The 19,821-nt window shown below is 46.3% G+C and overlaps 1 protein-coding gene across 1 annotated transcript in view; it reads left to right on the forward strand.

Moving 5' to 3' along the window:
- Positions 1–19,821, forward strand: part of LOC129855370 (E3 ubiquitin-protein ligase SH3RF1-like) — a 52,345-nt gene that overhangs the window by 23,945 nt on the left and 8,579 nt on the right. The window contains exons 3-7 of the mRNA XM_055922944.1: positions 5,848–6,123; positions 9,832–9,927; positions 11,423–11,731; positions 16,203–16,313; positions 19,316–19,443. Of these exons, the coding sequence (XP_055778919.1) occupies positions 5,848–6,123; positions 9,832–9,927; positions 11,423–11,731; positions 16,203–16,313; positions 19,316–19,443 (920 nt within the window). The remainder of the gene's footprint in view (positions 1–5,847; positions 6,124–9,831; positions 9,928–11,422; positions 11,732–16,202; positions 16,314–19,315; positions 19,444–19,821) is intronic.

Consider the following 19,821-nt stretch of genomic DNA (forward strand, 5'->3'; position numbering starts at 1 on the left):
CAAGTTGTAGAAACATCTCAAAGATGATTAATGGAAACAGGATGCACCTGAGCTCAAGTCGCATAGCAAAGGGTCTGAATACTTAAGGTATATTTGTTTTGTATTTTTTATAAATTCAAAAAAATTCAAAAAACCTGTTTTTGCTTTGTTGTTATGGGGTAATGTGTTTAGATTGATTTAGAAAAATGTTTATTTAATCCATTTTAGAATAAGGCTGTAACGTAACAAAGTTTTGAAAAGTCAAGGGGTCTGAATACTTTCCCAAATGCACTGTATGCGTCTGTTGGTCACACATACTTACAATTTTTTTTTTTTTAAGTAGGAGTGTGGATTAGAAAACCAGTCTGTATCTGGTGTAACCACCATTTGCCTCACGCGACAGATCTTCTTCGCATGGAGTTGATTAGGCTGTTGATTGTGGCCTGTGGAATGTTGTCCCGCTCTTCAATGGCTGTGCAAAGTTGCTAGATATTGTCAGGAACTGAAACACGTTGCCATACACGTCGATCCAGAGCATCCCAAACATGCTTAATGGGTGAAATGTCTGAGCATGCAGGCCATGGAAGAACTGGGACATTTTGAGCTTACAGGAATTGTGTATAGATCGTTGTGACATGGGGCCGTGCATTATCAATTTGAAACATGAGGTGATGGAGGATGAATGGCACAACAATGAGCTTTAGGATCTCGTCACGGTATCTCTGTGCATTCAAATTGCCATTGATAAAATACTATTGTGTTCATTGTCCGTAGATTATGCCTGCCCATACTACAACCCCACCACCACCATGGGGCACTCTGACCACAACGTTGACATCAGCAAACCGCTCACCCACACCAAGCCATGTCTGCCATCTAACCTGTACAATTGAACCGTTATTCATCCGTGAAGAGGACACTTCTCCATCGTGCCAGTGGCCATCGAAGGTGAGCATTTGCCCACTGAAGTCGGTTACGACGCCGAACTGCAGTCAGGTCAAGACACTGGTGAGGATGACGAGCACGCAGATGAGCTTCCCTGAGATGGTTTCTGACACTGTGCAGAAATTCTTTGGTTGTGCAAATTCAGTTTCATCAGCTGTCCTGGTGGCTGGTCTCACACAATCCCACAGGTGAAGAAGCTGGATGTGGAGGTCCTGGGCTGGCGTGGTTACACATGGTCTGCAGTTGTGTTGCCGGTTGGATATACTGCCAAATTCTTTAAAACTACTTTGGTATGATAGAGAAATTAACATTCAATTCTCTGGAAACGGCTTTGGTAGACATTGCTGCAGTCAGCATGCCAATTGCACGCTCCCTCAACTTGAGAAGTGGAGTTGTGTGAACTGCACATTTTAGTGTGATCTTTTATTGTCCCCAGCACAAGGTGCACCTGTGTAATGATCATTCTGTTTAATCAGCTTTTTCATATGCCACACCTGTCAGGTGGATTATCTTGGCAAAGGAGAGATGCTTACTAACAGGGATATAAACAAACATTTTAGAGAAGCTTTTTGTGCATATGAAAAATTCCTCAGATCTTTTAGCTCATGAAACATGGGAACAACACTTTACATGTTGCGTTTATAATTTTGTTCAATGTTGTTAATTATTTCCTTGACCTTCCTTAGTCCTTTCCCTGCTTATGATCCACAATCAGAAGACACCCCCCCCCCCCAGGATTGGGAGCAGAGAGAGAAGGCAGGGAACAGGGAATGCTGCGCTCTCCCAGTGGTCATAAACGAGACCATTAGGAAGCAATTTAAAGTAATGGCACTTTAATGAAAACAAGATGGCTACTGCCTGTAGAATTCCACACTTTCACATTGTGTCACTCCCTTCCTGTGTGCTTTCTCAACTCTAGGGGAGACTCATCAGTAAACGGTGACATGTTAACTGAAGGGGGGGGGGGGGGGGTGCTGACAAATACCGAGCCCAGGGGCGAAAGACATGAGGCTTGGCTGGAAGAAGAACCACTCTACAGTCCTCAATCCTCCCAAACTAGAGACTGGAGTTTTCTTTGGCAATGGGTTTTTTGTCTACGATCTGCGTAGACCTCACTTCCCAAAAGGCACCTGTAGTCAAAGGACTGTGTGTCCGATGGCCATCTATGGCAGTTGCTTACTGTTACTTGGTAGAGTAGCTGTGTGATGAGCAGCAGACATTCTCTTCATAATCTACTACAGTAAATATAAATCATGGCATGTATACAGCCTATGATTGCTCAGTTAAAATGGCAGATTGTTTTTCTAGTGCTGCTGTCGTCAGTGGTGGTTAGGGTTAGTCTAGTCCACAGGCAATGACCTAAGCTTACCCCTGTCTGTCTTTCTGCGTGTGTCTTTATGCATATAGTGTTTTGTGTAGTTGTCTGTTTGCTCGCTGGTTGTTGACATCTGGCTGTGCTTTGGAGCAGAACAGTGTTGTAATTCTGTAATGATTCGATGCCGTGGAAGTGAATACTATTACAGACAAATCCACGTAGCACTCCACTCATGTCTAATTGCATTATCTTTGATGAAGGTAGGATTACACACACCATCTGATGCCAGACAATATTGCCTTACACCAGGGTTCCCCAACTGGCGGCCCGTGGGCCAAATCTGGCTTGCGGGTGACTTCTATTTGGGCCCCCCCCCCCCCCCAAGTTTTGAGAAAAAAAAGTTACTCTACTGCCAATGTTTGTCAATGGAGATTGCATGGCGGTGTGCTCGAATTTATATACCTGTCAGCAACGGGTGTGGCTGAACTGTCCAAATCCACTCATTTGAACGGGTGTCCACATGCTTTTGTGTATATATAGTGTATATGTGATCATATACACATGTAAGCAAGGTTTGAAATTATTGTTTTAGTCAAATATGATATCTGTTTGGACTTCTTGCGGTCAATTTGCAGTTATTTGAAATTATGTTCCAGCCCCTGACCATCTGTTCAAGAAAAAATCTTCCCGCGGCTGAATCTATTGATGATCCCTGCCCTCACACGCAGCCTGTTACTGCTGCTCTTGCACATGCACGCACACAAACACATTTTCTGCAAATTAGAGAGTGCGTAGTTGTGGATCGAAATAGTGTGTTTGTGTAGTCGGCCTCTCTCATGCGTGATGTGGAAGTATGTGTACTTGTTGTTCAACTGTAGTCCTCACACCACCACACACTCAGTAGGTCTGTGATGGTGTACTGTCAAATCATGTGCTTAAATCTATAACCAGGGCAGAAGTGATTAGTTGTGGCCTGTAGTCAGATTCTCATTAGAGGTGCAGTGGTGAGATAAAGCTCCCTGCTCGGCTCTGTCTGATACAGAGTTATGCTGATGAATGATGACTTCCATTAAACATTTCATTCAGAGCAGCTGTTAATGTGGGCGGGAGAGGGGGGAGAGGTAGAGCGAGGGAGGGAGGGAGGGGACTAGAGCGAAAGTTTACCCTCTTCCCTTGGCTGTATTTAAAGCCTTAGTATCTATTGATTTCCGTCTCATTGCTCTCCCTGGGAAAGGAGCCCCAGCCACCTCAACACACAGGTATCAAGGCTTTATCTGTGGGAGCGGAGAGGCTGAGGAGCAGGGAAGATGTTCCCTGACGCAGTGTGTTCTGTCTGCCTCTCTCCGGATGGGGGTGAAAAGCCATAAGAGGTTGTACCATTTGTGTGGGAGATGCTCTCCCTCGTTTATAAACAAGAGGGCATTGGCATAAACTGGTACATTGTGAAACCCAGTCGTACAGTGACTAACACACTCATGGCGGGAGGGCTGGCGGCCAGTTGTTTGGGCTGGACTGAAGCCTGGATTAGACTCCTTCATGTTGGTCCAGTTCAGACACATTAGCATAGTTTCCATGGTTGCAAAACGGAAACGATCCCCCCCACCATCCTTTTTCCATCTCATTCATGCAGACCAACTCTTCCATTCAGAAGCCCCCTCCCTCTCTTCAACCCCCCCTCCCGACCCCCACTCTACGCTATCTCTCAAACTGGGATGGAACAGGGAAATGTAAATCTGCTGACGGCTCCTCTTGTGTGAGGCAAATCGAGTTGAGAGGCAGAGAGTCTGTGACTGCGTGTGTGTGGAAAGCACTACTGGTCGGCAGAGCACTGGGTTTGTAAAGTCAATACTCAATACTCTGACTGTAGTTGTTGTGTACTGACCATTGTTGAGTTTAAAGGGCCCTACACACCCTATGCAAACAGCGTCGTATACGGTCCGTTCCAACATTATAGCCACACAAAGGTACGCAGAAAGCGCCGCTCAGTCACTGCGTTTGCGTACGGTGTGTAGCGATCTTAAGGGTGGTTAACGAACAGCCATGTCATGAAAATGAGGCGACCTGAATGTGCCAACAGTCTGAATGTACATATTTTTATATCAGTTTGTCCTTTTTTTGTCCTTTTCTCCTCTCCCTTTTCTGCACAACATGCTGTGTTATTTTTAAACGAGTAGCAGCGCTTTTAATGTTAATGTGCATTTACATCTGGGGGGCTGCCTGCCCCCCTCTTCTCTCTCCCCCGGACCCCCCTTAGCCCTGACCATCCTGTGCAGCGTGTGATTGGCTGTGGGGTCCAGGCAAGACGGAGCCCAGGTCTAAGCAGGGCTGTGTGATTGTGCGCGGGCGGGGTAATGTCTCCCTGGCTCAGCATCACAGCTCTATGTTCTGTACTCTCGTTCTCGTCTCAGCCGCGAAACACTTCATTAGCCTTTAACAAGACCACAGTGCCTGCCTGCGCCAAACTCTACTTTCACCTCTCTCTCTCGTTCTCTCGTTCTCTTGTTCTCTCTCGCTCTCTCTCTCTCCCAGACCCTCTTTCTATCACCCATTTCTCTTTCTCTTTACCTTTGACTGTATCTTTCTCCGTTCTCTCTTTAGTGCCTAGTTTCTTTCCCGTCAGTGTTTGGATCCAGGCACTGTTGGTAGTGATTGTGATTCTGAGCACTTCTAAAGGCCTCTAACAGGGTACAGGGAGGGATAGGAAGGGGGTAGAGGATTTTTGGATGGGTGCCCTCCTCTTGGACAGCCATCCTGAATGGGGCTCATTGATCCCCCTGGTCCCCCCTCTGTGTTCTCACCCCTGAATGGTCCTTTCAGGGCTCCGGACTAGCAGGTCGAGACCACCAAGCCTTCCTGTGTAAGAGAACTGGGCCAGGCCCAGGGCGTTTAGACTACTGCATTACACACACACACAGCCAGCCAGCCACAGACACCCAAGCTCATCACAGTCTCACTCTGATCCTGTACTACACCGACTTTCTCACTTAAAGGGGCCCTAACAAGACACATTCAGTGTCTCTCACGCGCGCACGCACACACACACACACACACACACACTCAGACAGATGCAGGTTTTGTTAACTGCATTCCCAAAACAAGGAGTATTCTTATCTATTGCTTCTTCTTTCTTCCTGCTCCCATAGCAAGTAGGCCTTCCTTTGGTTTCCATAGTAACTGGTGTTTGTTTTGGGCCAAGCTTCTTTTAGGTACATCGTTTGAGTCTCTTTCTTGGTTAGAGAGAAACTGAGAGGTGAGAGCGGTGACTGAGGCCCTCTGACTTGGAGGAAGCCGATGATTCACCTGAGGGAGGGATGATAGGCTAGTGGTGAGTGAGGGCGTCGCGGTCTGTCTGAAAGTGTTCCTCTGCTCAAGTCAGGATGGTTTATTCCTGATTCCCTCGTGTGTGTGTGTGTGTGTGTGAGTGACCCATCACTACTACCCCTCACTGTGCTCTCTACTACCCCTCACTGTGCTCTTGTCCCTAGTGGCTCTGGTCCTCAGTTACACCTCACATTTTTCAAAACCCAGAATGTGCTTCTGAGTGGTGCTGCATCAGTCCTGATATTTTGGGTCTAGCCTGAACTCTCGTTCTCTCTCTCCCTCTACAGGGTGTACCCCAGCTGCCCTGTGCCAAGGCCCTGTACAACTACGATGGCAAGGAACCTGGGGACCTCAAGTTTGGTAAGGGTGACGTCATCATCCTGCGACGTCAGGTGGATGAGAATTGGTACCACGGGGAGATTGGCGGAGTCCACGGTTTCTTCCCCACCAACTTTGTCCAGATCATCAAGCCACTGCCGCAGCCCCCGCCACAGTGCAAGGCCCTCTATGACTTTGAGCTCAAAGACAAGGAGGCAGACAAGGATTGCCTGCCCTTTACTAAGGTGAGTTATAGACAACTTTACTAGTGTTACACGGTATACTAGTATCACGGTACCAAAGCGTAATAATACTTATGATACCAACATTTTAGAATACTGTAGTACCGTTTTCATATAATACTACCAACTTTTTCGGCCCTACCAATCTAAAGAAACCCACTAGCGCCTGTTATAAAAAGCAACAGCAACTAGTCTCTTGTATGCACCGGTCCAATGTCCAGTTCACTTTCATGCGCATATCACATGAGGCAGATGTGATCAGCCAGCGACATTCCCTACCAGCCCTCACCCACCTGCTTCTCTCAGCATCCTCTACCACCCCTCACCCACCTGCTTCTCTCAGAATCCTCTACCAGCCCTCACCCACCAGCTTCCCCTACCAGCCCTCACCCCCCTGCTTCTCTCAGAATCCTCTACCAGCTCTCACCCACCTGCTTCTCTCAGAATCCTCTACCAGCCCTCACCCACCTGCTTCTCTCAGAATCCTCTACCAGCCCTCACCCACCTGCTTCTCTCAGCATCCCCTACCAGCCCTCACACACCTGCTTCTCTCAGCATCCCCTACCAGCCCTCACACACCTGCTTCTCTCAGCATCCCCTACCAGCCCTCACACACCTGCTTCTCTCAGCATCCCCTACCAGCCCTCACACACCTGCTTCTCTCAGAATCCCCTACCAGCCCTCACACACCTGCTTCTCTCAGCATCCCCTACCAGCCCTCACACACCTGCTTCTCTCAGCATCCCCTACCAGCCCTCACACACCTGCTTCTCTCAGCATCCCCTACCAGCCCTCACACACCTGCTTCTCTCAGCATCCCCTACCAGCCCTCACACACCTGCTTCTCTCAGAATCCCCTACCAGCCCTCACACACCTGCTTCTCTCAGCATCCCCTACCAGCCCTCACACACCTGCTTCTCTCAGCATCCCCTACCAGCCCTCACACACCTGCTTCTCTCAGCATCCCCTACCAGCCCTCACACACCTGCTTCTCTCAGCATCCCCTACCAGCCCTCACACACCTGCTTCTCTCAGCATCCCCTACCAGCCCTCACACACCTGCTTCTCTCAGCATCCCCTACCAGCCCTCACACACCTGCTTCTCTCAGCATCCCCTACCAGCCCTCACACACCTGCTTCTCTCAGCATCCCCTACCAGCCCTCACACACCTGCTTCTCTCAGCATCCCCTACCAGCCCTCACACACCTGCTTCTCTCCGTCTGCCCTCCCTGCGCTCCTCCATCAGTTTTATAAATATAATATAGCTTTGATGATGAGTGGGGATGGATAGAGACCCTGATCAGTCTTCTGTTACATTTGATACATTGGAGCAGTGCACAGAGCAAGCAAAGTTGATACATTGTATATCATTTCATCCCTGATATAACCAAGAGCACAGGCAAGTCTGAGTATAGGCTTTGCAAGTTCGCTGCCATGCAGCAATGCCAGAGAAGAAAAACAGCTTTGCAACAGCATGGAAAACGGCATAGAAAATGTAAATTGGTATGAAAGAAATGTTGACTCATATATAACCGGAGCTAACGTTTATTCTTCCTGCACGATTTTGCGCGCATTTGATATAATTTCACAAACCATGTCGCGAGACATTTTTTAACCTAATCCCTGACCGCTAATTATTGGTTTGATAACACACAATTTTCAGTCATGTTACCTAGCTAGCTAACAACCTGGTAACTTCACAGTAGAGATCTAGGCAAATTTGATTGGCACAGGAAGAAAGGAAAAGGGTCTGCTACTCACAAGATGTTTATTCAAAGTTAGGATTCATATAGGCCTAACTAGATCAAAAACCTATATTTTTCTGGTGCACCTTACATTCTGTTTGGTGCCTAACATGTTTTAAAGTTGGGAGCAGTGTGTGTTTGTGAGTGTTTATGAGTGGTGTGTGTGCTTATTAGAGAAAGAGAGCGAGGGAGTGTGAGTGTGTGAACTGATGAGTTGGTTTCATGCAGTGTTTTCCCCTTACTGACACACTGACATGCAGATCATTATGCATGTATATTCCTTCCTCCAGCAAATCACAGGTAGACCTTTGCAAATATGAGAAATGAGCCATTCTATGTTATACATTGAACAGTGTGACGTTATGTTCAGTATGTGTTTTATTGAGTAGAAGTGTGAACATCAGTCACAGATTGGTTGTGTAGCACATGAGCATAACATTCCCCCCCTCCCGATACTACTTGGTATCGTGATACTTGGCCTGGCATCGTTTGTAAAATGTGGGTATCGTGACGACACTAGACTTTACAGGCGTACCACATAGGACATAGTAGCAAGAGTTTTAATTACAACCTATACTGTTTTTTTCTAAGCTGTCATTTTCCTGTTTTTGGAGCGTCTAACCGCTCAACTGTTGATTGTAAAAGCTCTGTGGCTTAACCCTGACCACACTCTGAGTGAGTTCGTGGCGGTCTTTGTGGACGTGTCCTGCTGATGCAATACATTTTCCCTCCTAGTGTAGAGGACCAGTTATCCACGCTCACACTGTACCTACTGTACAATTGCTAAGTGGGTTGGAACAAATTATTTTCCAATCGTTTCGTTCTGAACAGAACAATTTTTTTTCATTCCACTGTTCTAACCAGAAAAATATAGTTCTGAACCGGTTCAAACACCCAAAGATTACCGGTTTATATTGTTCCTTTTTAAACCTCAAATACATTTCTTAAAAAAAAAATCATTTTTACATTTAGTTTGACATTAAATGGCTTCACCAATCAGTGCGGATACAGCAGCTCATAATGGAGCAGGTAAGCTATTTAATCTGTATAGGAAAGTTAAGAGCATATTGTCTTTTGCATGGTTTAATCATAATGAAAGACAAACACACACTGTGCTGCCAGTCATTATGGACAGGCAAATGTAGGGCGTGAGACAACGGAAATTTTGCAGGTGGGGAGAGGGTTGAGCAGGAGGCTTGACCTGAAGCGCTGGGCATCTTATGACACACGTTATCTGAATTAGATTACATTATAGTATCCTTAACTAGCATTGAAAAAGTTATATTCTTCTCTAATAAAAAATTTCTCTCCCTAATTTCTGAATCACAGTTGTAACATCGTCAGCATTCTACAGTAACCTATGCTTCGGCAGGGCAGGTAGCCTACACACGCACTGACAGGCAGACACTGGAACACGTTTCTGAGGGACAGAGTGAGGGCTTTGCATTGACGCTAAAAACTGTCACATGAATAGAGCTGTGATGCGATTTTTGTGGGACAGGGAAAAAAATGCCCAGAACGTAAAAGAACGGCATTAACCGGTTCCCATGTGTTTAAAATAACGGTTCTGTTCCAGAACAGTATAAATGTAAAATAATTGTGTTATTTTAACGTATCCCTGAACCGGTTCCAACCCCTGTTGCTAAATTACTTCATTCCTGGATCTATTCAAATATACCCAATGGGTCATTACTTTCTATCTTTGACTTTTATAAGCTGTCTGCTGTTTTTTATGTCTTATGAGCAAAATCTGAAACAAAGGAAAGTGCTTGGCTTGTTCCTTTCTAAACAGGATCCAGTTTATTGCTCTTATAATGCAGTCTAGCCTTAATGTGGGCACTTCCTTTTAGTTTTTAATAAAACATGTTCTCTCTCTCTTCATAAAGGATCTAAAACTCTGCTGGTTAGCAGCATCTTTAATGACAGTCTGCCCGGTAACAACCTCTCTATATTTTCTCTTCTAGGATGATATTCTGACTGTGATTCGCCGAGTGGATGAAAACTGGGCAGAGGGAATGCTGGGGGATAAAATAGGAATCTTCCCCATATCATATGTTGAGGTAAGCGAAATGTTCCTCCAAGTGTTAACCGGAGCGTCCCTGATATGTCCAGGGGAGCATTTTACCTCAGGAAGAGGTCGGAAAATGCTGAGTGTGTTAGTGCTATAATTTTTGCTTTGTTAGACATCTTGCGAAATGTGCACATTAGTGCTCTCTCTGCTCTCCCCTGTTGCTTCGCCCCTGAAAATGGTCAAAATATATTTCACCGAAGTATTAAACATGCCAGTAGATTTACTGCTGATTGGGCATCCTGAGGTAATTCACTGTCCTACAAAAGCCTTACTGATCACTGCTGTTTTAGTAGAGAACTGTCTGCTGGGATGATGAACCTTACCTGTGTAATAGACCTGAAACCTAACCGGAGAATGTAGAAGTAACATGCAGAAGTAACCAGTGGCACTATGAAAACCTTTTCGAACAGCATTTCTCTCTTAATGGAGGAGCACGGTAGAGAGAAACACAGGAGTGGGCGGAGACATGTCATAAAAGGAAGCACAATTTGAGGAAGGCAAGACCTTTTTTCGTGTGAATGCTTTTGTGAAGGTAATCTTTGATTCTGACGTCGAAAGTGACATTCTTAGAAGCAGAGGAGGAGAAAAAGGCCCCATTTCATGTGACAGATTTTTAGGTTTGTCTAATATCCCGACGGGGGCGTTTTTGAAGGGAATGGATGCTAAACCATTCGTGCATATACAATTGGCTGTGTTTTCACAGCAGAGACATACTATGTTTTCCTCCAAGGAAGACATTTTTTTCTTCGTGTCTCGCACAGGTTACACAAATATCCAAATGATGAGTACTGTACATTCAGCATATGTCACACAGTAAATAGCTTTTTAAAAGAAAATATGAACAATTCTGGCACTGTCAGAGGACAAACTCAAATCTAGGTCTTGCATAACCACACTTGATTATGGATGTGGAATTCTGTCTGTGCAGTGATTCTATACTGATACCCGTTCTATATTTGGCTGTACATCTGATCTAGTGCTACGTGTGTACACGGGACCACTTGGTGAACCCAGCTTAGCACTGCCTCTCCTCAGGATTGGTGTGAAAATTCTCCGCTTTGATGTTCTAAGTAGAGGAAGAGCAGCTCGGGGCTATCTGTGTTGTGGAGTGCTCCCTCGTCCTCCCTGTGATTAGCTAAACCCTTTTTAGTGTTCCTCCTTTGATTCCTGCCTCACACGAAAGAGGCCGTGAAGGCCTGCAGTCTCCTCCGCTCGCTGGCTGCCTGAAAACCCTCCACTCCCCCTGAGCCCAAGGTCTTCTCTCAACCCCCTGGCACTGGCAGCATTCTCAGCACACTGCTTTCTCCCATCAGATAACGGCAAAGGGTGGTTTTCACTATAGCTAGTTTCATTATGAAGAGTGACAGCTTTCATTATCATATTAACAACTCCCTTTCTCTCCTATCTACCCCTCTACATCCTGTTCTCCATGTTCTCCCGCCTTCCCTTCCCTATGTCATCCTGTTCCCTCTCTCCTTCTGTAGTTTAACTCTGCAGCCCGCCAGCTGATTGAGTTAGACAAGCCTGGGGACTCCAGTGGGGACTCTGGCGAGGGGGCCTCGTCGGGCCCCCAGAGTAACGGGGGCCCCCACCGTGCCGGGGAGAAGAAAAACAGTAAGAAGCGCCACTCGTTCACCTCCCTCACCATGTCCCACAAGCCCTGTCTGGCCCCGCCCCCCCAGAGACACTCCATGGAGATCAGTGGGCCGGTCCTCATCAGCTCCTCCAACCCCACGGCAGCCGCACGCATCAGCGAGATCAGCGGAGGACTGTCCTGCAGCGCACCCTCACAGGTGAGATAGGGGGGAGAGGGAGCTACTGCCTTCCCTCTTGTCCAGTGTCTTTGTACTGTTTGGTTAGGGGCCTTGTATTCAACGAGGAAGTCACTAAATCGAGAGAACCTTATGTCTGAAGCACTCTTGTATATGATGAATGAAATGAATTTACCCATAACCCAAAGTCTATTGTACCTAGTAATGAATTCCTCCACAATTTATTGTAGAACTTTGTTCTGAACAACCCCCTTAAACCAGAATTGTAAAAACCATCCTGTTGGCCAGCATAACAGCTCATCTGTCTATGGGTGGGTGTCTGTACTATGGACTAGTGTATAATCACTGCCTTTGATTTCATGGGATAGGTGATGGACTTGTCACTCTGTCACCAGATCTGTCATAACCCTCAGTGTGTGTCCTGCTTCCTGTCCATGTCGGCTCCACACTGTCCATCTGGGCTTGTTAATCAGGCGTAATGAGTGATGAACCGAGGGAAACTATGTGCACTAAAGACGCTCATGCAACAAGCACAAACAACAAGCAGATTCCACACTCTTGTTTTCATCAGATGTTTTTGTTCCCCGATAAAGATTCCCACTCTCCTTATGTCAGCAATTACCCACACTTCCCTCCCTCTCTCCACACGTCATGCCGAACAGGCCAAGGCTTCGTCCAAGCGTTTGAAATTACGGCTGCGTGACTCCACTCGCCCGCAAAAAAGACTCCAGCTTAGCCCCCGAGGTTTCCACAGCAACCTCGGAATGGCAACCACTCACAGCTGCTCTGCGGTTGTCAGGCTCTGTAGAGAGAGAGGGAGAGGGAGGGAGAGAGAGAGAGGGGGGGGGGGTGGCTGGGGGCTTGACAGACGCAGACAGTTTAGCAGGCAGACAGACACACAGACTATAAGATTGACAGACACACAGACAGACAGATGATTAGTTAGCGTGTCAGGCAGGCTGAAGCGTTCTGTGACTGACGGGGGGCTGTGAGAACCTTCAGTAGGTTGCTTAGTTTTTTCCCCCATTTTCTCTCCAGTGGAGAACAGCGTAGAGGAGCATTGAGACGACAGCTGCCTCACCCCAGCCTGCTTGGTGTACAGAGTAGGGACTTCTATACTGATATTGCCAATGAGCATACACACTCTTCACATGAAGGTTAAATGTTGACTTCATTTCATGAGTGTTATTTTAGTTTGAAGTACACTATATATACAAAAGTATGTGGACACCCCTCCAAAGAGTGAATTGGGCTATTTCAGACACACCCGTTGCTGTCAGGTGTATAAAATTGAGCACGCAGCCATGCACTCTCCATAGACACACATTGGCAGTAGAATGGCCTTACTGAAGAGCTGTGACAACGTAGCACAAGGATGCCACCTTTCCAACAAGTCAGTTCGTCAAATGTCTGGCCTGCTATATCTGCCCTGGTCAACTGTAAGTGTTATTGTAAAGTGGAAACATCTAGGGGCAACAACGGCTCAGCCGTGAAGTGATAAGGCACACAAACTCACAGAACCGTAACGGCGAGTCCTGAAGCGCGTAGCGTGTAAAAATCGTCTGTCCTCGGTTGCAATACTAACTACCAAGTTCCAAACTGTCTCTGGAAGCAACGCCAGCGCAATAATTGTTCGTCGGGAGCGTCATGAAATGGCTTTTCATGGCCGAGCAGCCGCACACAAGCCAAAGATCACCATGCGCAATGCCAAGCGTCGGCTGGAGTGGTGTAAAGCTTGTGCACCATTGGACTGGAGAAGTGGAAATGAGTTCTCTGGAGTGATGAATCACGCAGTCTGACGGACAAATCTGGGTTTGTCGGGATGCCAGGAAAATGCTTACTGCCCCAATGTTTAGTGCCAACTAAAGTTTTGATGAAGGAATAATGGTCTGGGGCTGTTTTTCATGGTCCAGGCTAGGCCTCTTAGTTCTAGTGAAGGGAAATATTAACGCTACAGCATACAATGACATTCTAGATGATTCTGTGCTTCCAACTTTGTGGCAACAGCCCTGTGCACAAAGCGAGGTCCATACAGAAATGGTTTGTCGAGATCGGTGTGGAAGAACTTGACTGGCCTACACAGAGCCCTGACCTCAACCCCATCGAACACCTTTGGAATGAATTGGAATGCAGACTGCGCGCCTGGCCTAATCGCCCAACATCAGTGCCCGATCTCACTAATGCTCGTGGCTTCTTGAAAACCTTCCCAGTAGAGTGGAGGCTGTTATAGCAGCAAAGGAGGGACCAACTCCATATTAATGCCCATTATTTTTTTAATGAGATGTTTGACGAACAGGTGTCCATATACTTTTGGTCATGTAGTGTATCTTAAAACATTTGACATTTCTTTACGTATTAAACCAACATGGCTTTATCGTCTATCATCTGACAGCATTCAGTGGTCTCCCTCGTAGTCCCCGGCTTCTTCTGTCTGTTGCAGCAGTCAGAAATTGAGCATTTATTTTGGAGGGTGTGATTCTCTTCTTGGTTATATTTTGAGTAGGAGAATAGAATGTACCATTTGAGTGTCTTCTCGCTGTCTCACCCCCTTGGGCATTGGGCCGCAACACATTTCAGACACACTAACATGCTTTACCCACAGCTTCTCCTGGGAAACGGCAGCCTCACAAATCCTTTCTCCAACTGCTGGCATTCCTCTGTGTCTGTGTGTGTGTGTGCCGACAGCTTCTCCAGAAACTGAGTATTTTTGTGCATCCATATACCTTTTCATTTTGGGAAGATCCAGCTCTCATTAAAGCTTTGGCCCCACAGGGAGAGGGGAGAATGATGTATTTTAAACTCTTCAGACTTTATCTGCCATCATTATGAACGAGACACACTCTTTATTGTAAAACCTCCGTTCCCACCTGGGAGGTGAGCCTGCTCTTTGAAACAGGCGCTGTACAACTCACGATGGGTTTGATTTATTAATGGACTTAATAAAAACACATATAAAGATGGAGAGAGACCCCAGGTGGAATCTGTGGCTCGACCTCTCGCCTCTCTTCTCTCGCTCCTCTTCTCTCGCTCCTTCAAAGCAGACTGAAAAACAACAATGGGAAGCAGTCGTTGCCCGGGGGGCCAGAGGGAGGGAATGTATGGGAATGAACACGCCCTCTGTCCACTGCTTTTATTTTAGAGGGAATGGACTTGAAGAGACTGTTGACTAAAGGAGCCTGTAGTATATGAAAACAGAACTGCTACTCTTTAATGTGTTGTAAATCGGAACACTTATGCTGTAACTGATGTGCTGTACACATACACTCACATATGTGGCTCATACACATATAGCTAAATGCTCAATGCAGACATAGCCTAGTACAGTACTGCAAGTGTGGGTACTGCAGCCCCTCACGATGAGACGTTTTTGTGGCCGTCTTGCCTCATTGCACCTTCCCCTGCTACACAGTTGATTTGAGTTTGAGGTGGGTCCTCTGTAATGATTTACCTTGAGGCTGCTCTGCTCTGTCTGGGGCAGTCATGCATGGCTTGTGGGGAGTAAAGGGTACAAGGAGACATTGTGTGTCCAACAGTATTGCCCTGTGAGTCAGTGTCATGCAAAGCGTGAATCACTGTGGTTCACTTTCTCTCAGCAAGGGGCCTCAGCAGTTATCCGTCTTCACCCGGCCAATGAAAACTTGTTCTTGACAGTCATATGACCTCACCCAGCCAAGCGTGTCATTAGGACACCAGCACAGCTTGACTTAGCCAATTGGGTCCACCGCTGCTGTGAAGGCGACATTTCCATTTAATGTGACATTTTAAGGCCGTGTGTGACATGTTTTAGAGACTGGGTTGGGTAGGTTACTTTCTAAATGTAATCCGTTACTAGTTACCTGTCAAATTGTTATCAGTAATGTAACTTTGGATTACCCAAACTCAGTATCGTAAATTGCTGACTTTCCCTATAAGAGGTATTAGAAGAAGACAAAAAGGATCCATCAAATGCATTTGGTGTGTCATCATAGTGGTCTCTGACTTGTGGTTAGATTCCCTCAGGTGGAAAAAAAACTTAAACCTGCGCCCTTTTTCAATGCTGAATTGAACGTCATTGAGAAAAAATATATTGATACCTTTCTGTTTTCGCGAACATCCTTTCTGAATTGAAAAGTAATCCAATAAGGAATCATCTAGTTTTTCAAAAGTATCTCTAATCTGATTACAATATTTGTGCTGGTAACGTAACTGGGTACCGTTTTATTGTAATCCAATTGCATGTAATTGATTACATGTAATCAGTGGCTTACATGTAATCAGTTACTCCAACCCTGTTTAGAGATTAAATTACTAGTCTGTTAGATCGAACATAAGTCTACTGCCCATGTGAGACTGGATGCGAGGAGACAGACTAGCACAAATTGAGGGTTGCAACTATCGTTGAAATGCCATAGTTGTTCTAGCACACAGTCCTGTGCCCTGTGTAATGCTATTATATTGTATGGGAGTAGTGGTGGTATTGAGGAAGTTGTCTGACTTTGTCCATCCTCAACAGGTACACATCTGCACAGCTGGACTCATAGTGACCCCTCCCCCCAGCAGTCCCGTTACTACGGCAACTGTCTTCACCTTTCCCCCGGAGACGAGCTACGCATCCATCCCTGTGGTAGGTGGAGTTCTCTCTTCAACTGAAACTACACTACTGGGCCTCTAATACTGGCTTTAAGAGATTTTAAATTGGCCCATGGCACTTCACTTACATCAGGTTCCTCTTAAAACCTGCATACAGTAGCGTATGGGCTCTTGCTGCCATGGCTGTGCTGTGTTCAGCTGGGTGTGTGGCTGTGTTGCTATGTGGTACTGCTGAGAATGTATACATAAAGGTTGAGCTCTCTGCATCAATGGAGAACTCCTACATGATGTTTCTCTACAGATGATTTCTCTGGCCTGCAGGCAATCTAATTATCTCCGCTCTAGCGTCAGCAGTGCACCAACACACACACACAAGCATGTTGGCCCTTCTGAGTTGCTGTGCCACTCCCTCCTCCCTCCCCCATTGCTCCATAGTAGTTATGTCTGTCTGCTCCTCAGGCCTGTTAATGTCAAGTTGAGACACATTTATCTTGTTCCTTGTTTATTTCTCTGCAGATACAGAGCTTTTAGAAAGTAGTCATACCCCTTGACTTATTCCACATTTTGTTACAGCCTGAAATCCATTTTTTTTGTTTTTCTGTCTCACCTATCTACATGCAATACCCCATAATGACAGTGAAAACATGTTTTTAGACATGTTTGAAAATGTATTGAAAATGAAATATAGAATTCTCAATTCCATAAGGATTCACACACACGAGTCAATGCTTTATCACCTTTGGTGGCGATTGCAGCTTTGAGTCAACTTGGGTATTTCTGTTTCAGCTTTGCACATCTGGATTTGGGGATTTTCTTCCTTGACGATTTTCTCAAGCCCTGTTAAGTTAGATGGGAAGTGGCTGTGAACCGCAATCTTCAAGTCTTTCCACAGATTTTGAATGGGATTCAAGTCTGGGCTTTGGCTTTGCAGGTCAAGGACTTTCACATTCTTGTTCTGAAGTCATTCCAGCGTTGCTTTGGCTGTATGCTTGGGGTCATTGTCCTGTCGGAACGTAAATCTTCGCCCCCAGTCTGTTGTTTGCACTGTGAAGCAGGTTCTCATCAAGAATTTGCCTGTATATGGCTCCATTCACTGTTCCCTCTATCCTTACCAGTTTCCCAGTCCCAGTTGCTGAAAAGAATCCCCATGATGCTGCCACCACCATGCTTCACGGTAGGGGTGGTGTTAGACGGGTGATGAGCTGTGCCTGGTTTTCTCCAGACATAGCGCTTTACATTCAGGCCAAATAGCTTTAAAAAAATTCTCATCAGAAGACTATCTTTCACGTGCCTTTTTAGTAAACTCCAGGCGTGTTGTCATGTGCCTTTTTCTCGGGAGTGGCTTCCGTCTGGCCACTCCCATAAAGCCCATCTTGGTGTAGTGCTGTAGAGACTGTTGTCCTTCTGGTAGGTTCTCCCATCTCAGCCAAGGTACTCTGTAGGTCTGTCAGTGGTCATTGGGTTCTTGGTCACCTCCCTGAACAAGGTCCTTCTTGCCCGGTTGCTCAGTTTGGTTTTGATGTCTGGGTAGTTACATATTTTTATAATTTCCCAGTGATGGAGACCACGGTGCGCTTGGAAACTTTCAACACTCTAGAAATTGTTAAACCCTTCCCCAGATATAATTGTGATGATGCTTATATCTCAGAGATCTACAGACTTCAGACTTCATGGTGTAGTGTCTGCTCTGGCATGCACTGTCAACTGTGGGACCTTATAGACCGGTGTGTTATTTTCTAAATCATGTCCAAACTATTGAATTTACCACAGGTGGAATCCAATCAAGTTGTAATGACATCTCAATGGTGATCAAAGGAAATTGGATGCACCTGAGCTCAATTTGGAGTGTCATAGAAAAAGGGTCTGAATAATGATGTAAATTGGTTCTGTATTTCATGTTCAATAAATTAGCTAAAATGTCTAAACATGTTTTCATTTTTTGTCATTATGGGATATTGTGTGTAGATGGGTGGGAAAAAATCAATTTGGAATTCAGGCTGTAACAAGAAAAAGTAGAATAAATGGGTATAAATACTTTCTGAAGTCACTGTACATGTATAGTTACACATGTTTAGAAGAAACCCACCTCTTTCTCAGTACACCAATGTGTATGATTGTGTAATAGTTGTTTAGGTCTGGTTTCTGTCCCGTTAGAGGCAGAACAAGGACGAGAGCCCAGAGGAATCCGCTCACTGCTGGCCGGTGGGCTGAACTATATAATGTTTAAAGAAATGTTTTTACTTTCATATGGTCCTCATTAAACACAGCAATGGATTCACCAGGCCCCAGTGTCGTTTCTATAGCAACAAACAAGCAAACAAGCACGCTGGAGATTCCTTCCCAGATCTCGGGGGAAGTTGGGGACAAGACCAAACCTCTGTGCCAAGCGATACTCTCCCTCATTGAACAGAGTAAATGATATCCCTCTTTCACTGACCAGTTTCTCATTATGTAACACCTAGTCAGTCATTGGTTAAAAGGCCAGGGGTGGGCCTCCCGAGTGGCGCAGCGGTCTAAGGCACTGCATCGCCATGCTAGAGGCGTCACTACAGACCCAGGTACGATCCCAGGTTGTCACAACCGGCTGTGATCGGGAGACCCATAGGGCAGCGCACAATTGTCCCAGCGTCATCCGGGTTAGCGGTGGGTTTGGCCGGGGGTGCTTTACTTGGCTCATCGCGCTCTAGCGACTCCTTGTGGCGGGCGCCTGCAGGCTGACCTCTCTCGTCAGTTGAACGGTGTTTCCTCCGACACATTGGTGCGTCGGGCTTTCAGGTTAAGCGGGCGGGTGTTAAGAAGTGCGGTTTGGCGGGTCATGTTTCGGTGGACTCATGAGAGCTATAACAGTAATGTAACACTGTCACGTTGCGCTAAAGGCATGTAATTGTTTATTTGTGGTTCCGGTCGGCTTTCGGCTCCATACAAAGATGTTTTTGTATGTGAGAGATTCGATTCAAGCTTACTGTAAACTGTTCTAATATGCTGTCTAATCTCTTTCAGACTGTCGTTGTTGATGTTTGTTGTTTTCATTGACAGGATGCTCTCCCTCCTCCCCCGCCACCTCCACCACAATCCTCAGCGGTGGGAGCAGCCTCCTCGTTGGCTGCCAGTCAGAGACCCTTCCCCAGCACTAGCGAACAGTGTGGGCGGCAAAGACCCACAGTGTGAGTACACACACACAGATGCATGTAACACTCTTCCACGTATAAAGTACAAGCACGCTAAACCCGAGAGAACATGCAGTGAAACAGCAGGTTCCACACATGGCTAGGGCATGGGTCCTTCAGGGTGGGTTCTGGGAGTTCTCCAAGCCTCTGAATGACCCCTAAGCTGTCAGTGTGGAGCACCAGAGGTTGACCCAGAGCTCTGTTGACGGATGAAAGGGCAACACCTGTGGGGGACAGTCTCCTGGGTCCTATCAGAGACCCTGTCTGTCACCTTTGACCCCTGGCCCCTCACATCATTACTCCTCTGAGACTCCAGACACCTGATTGGAATTAAATACGGCCCACCTCCCCAAAGCGTGTATCTGTCCGTGTGTC

This window comes from Salvelinus fontinalis, chromosome 5, assembly GCF_029448725.1.
Source record: "Salvelinus fontinalis isolate EN_2023a chromosome 5, ASM2944872v1, whole genome shotgun sequence".
NCBI lineage: Eukaryota > Metazoa > Chordata > Actinopteri > Salmoniformes > Salmonidae > Salvelinus > Salvelinus fontinalis.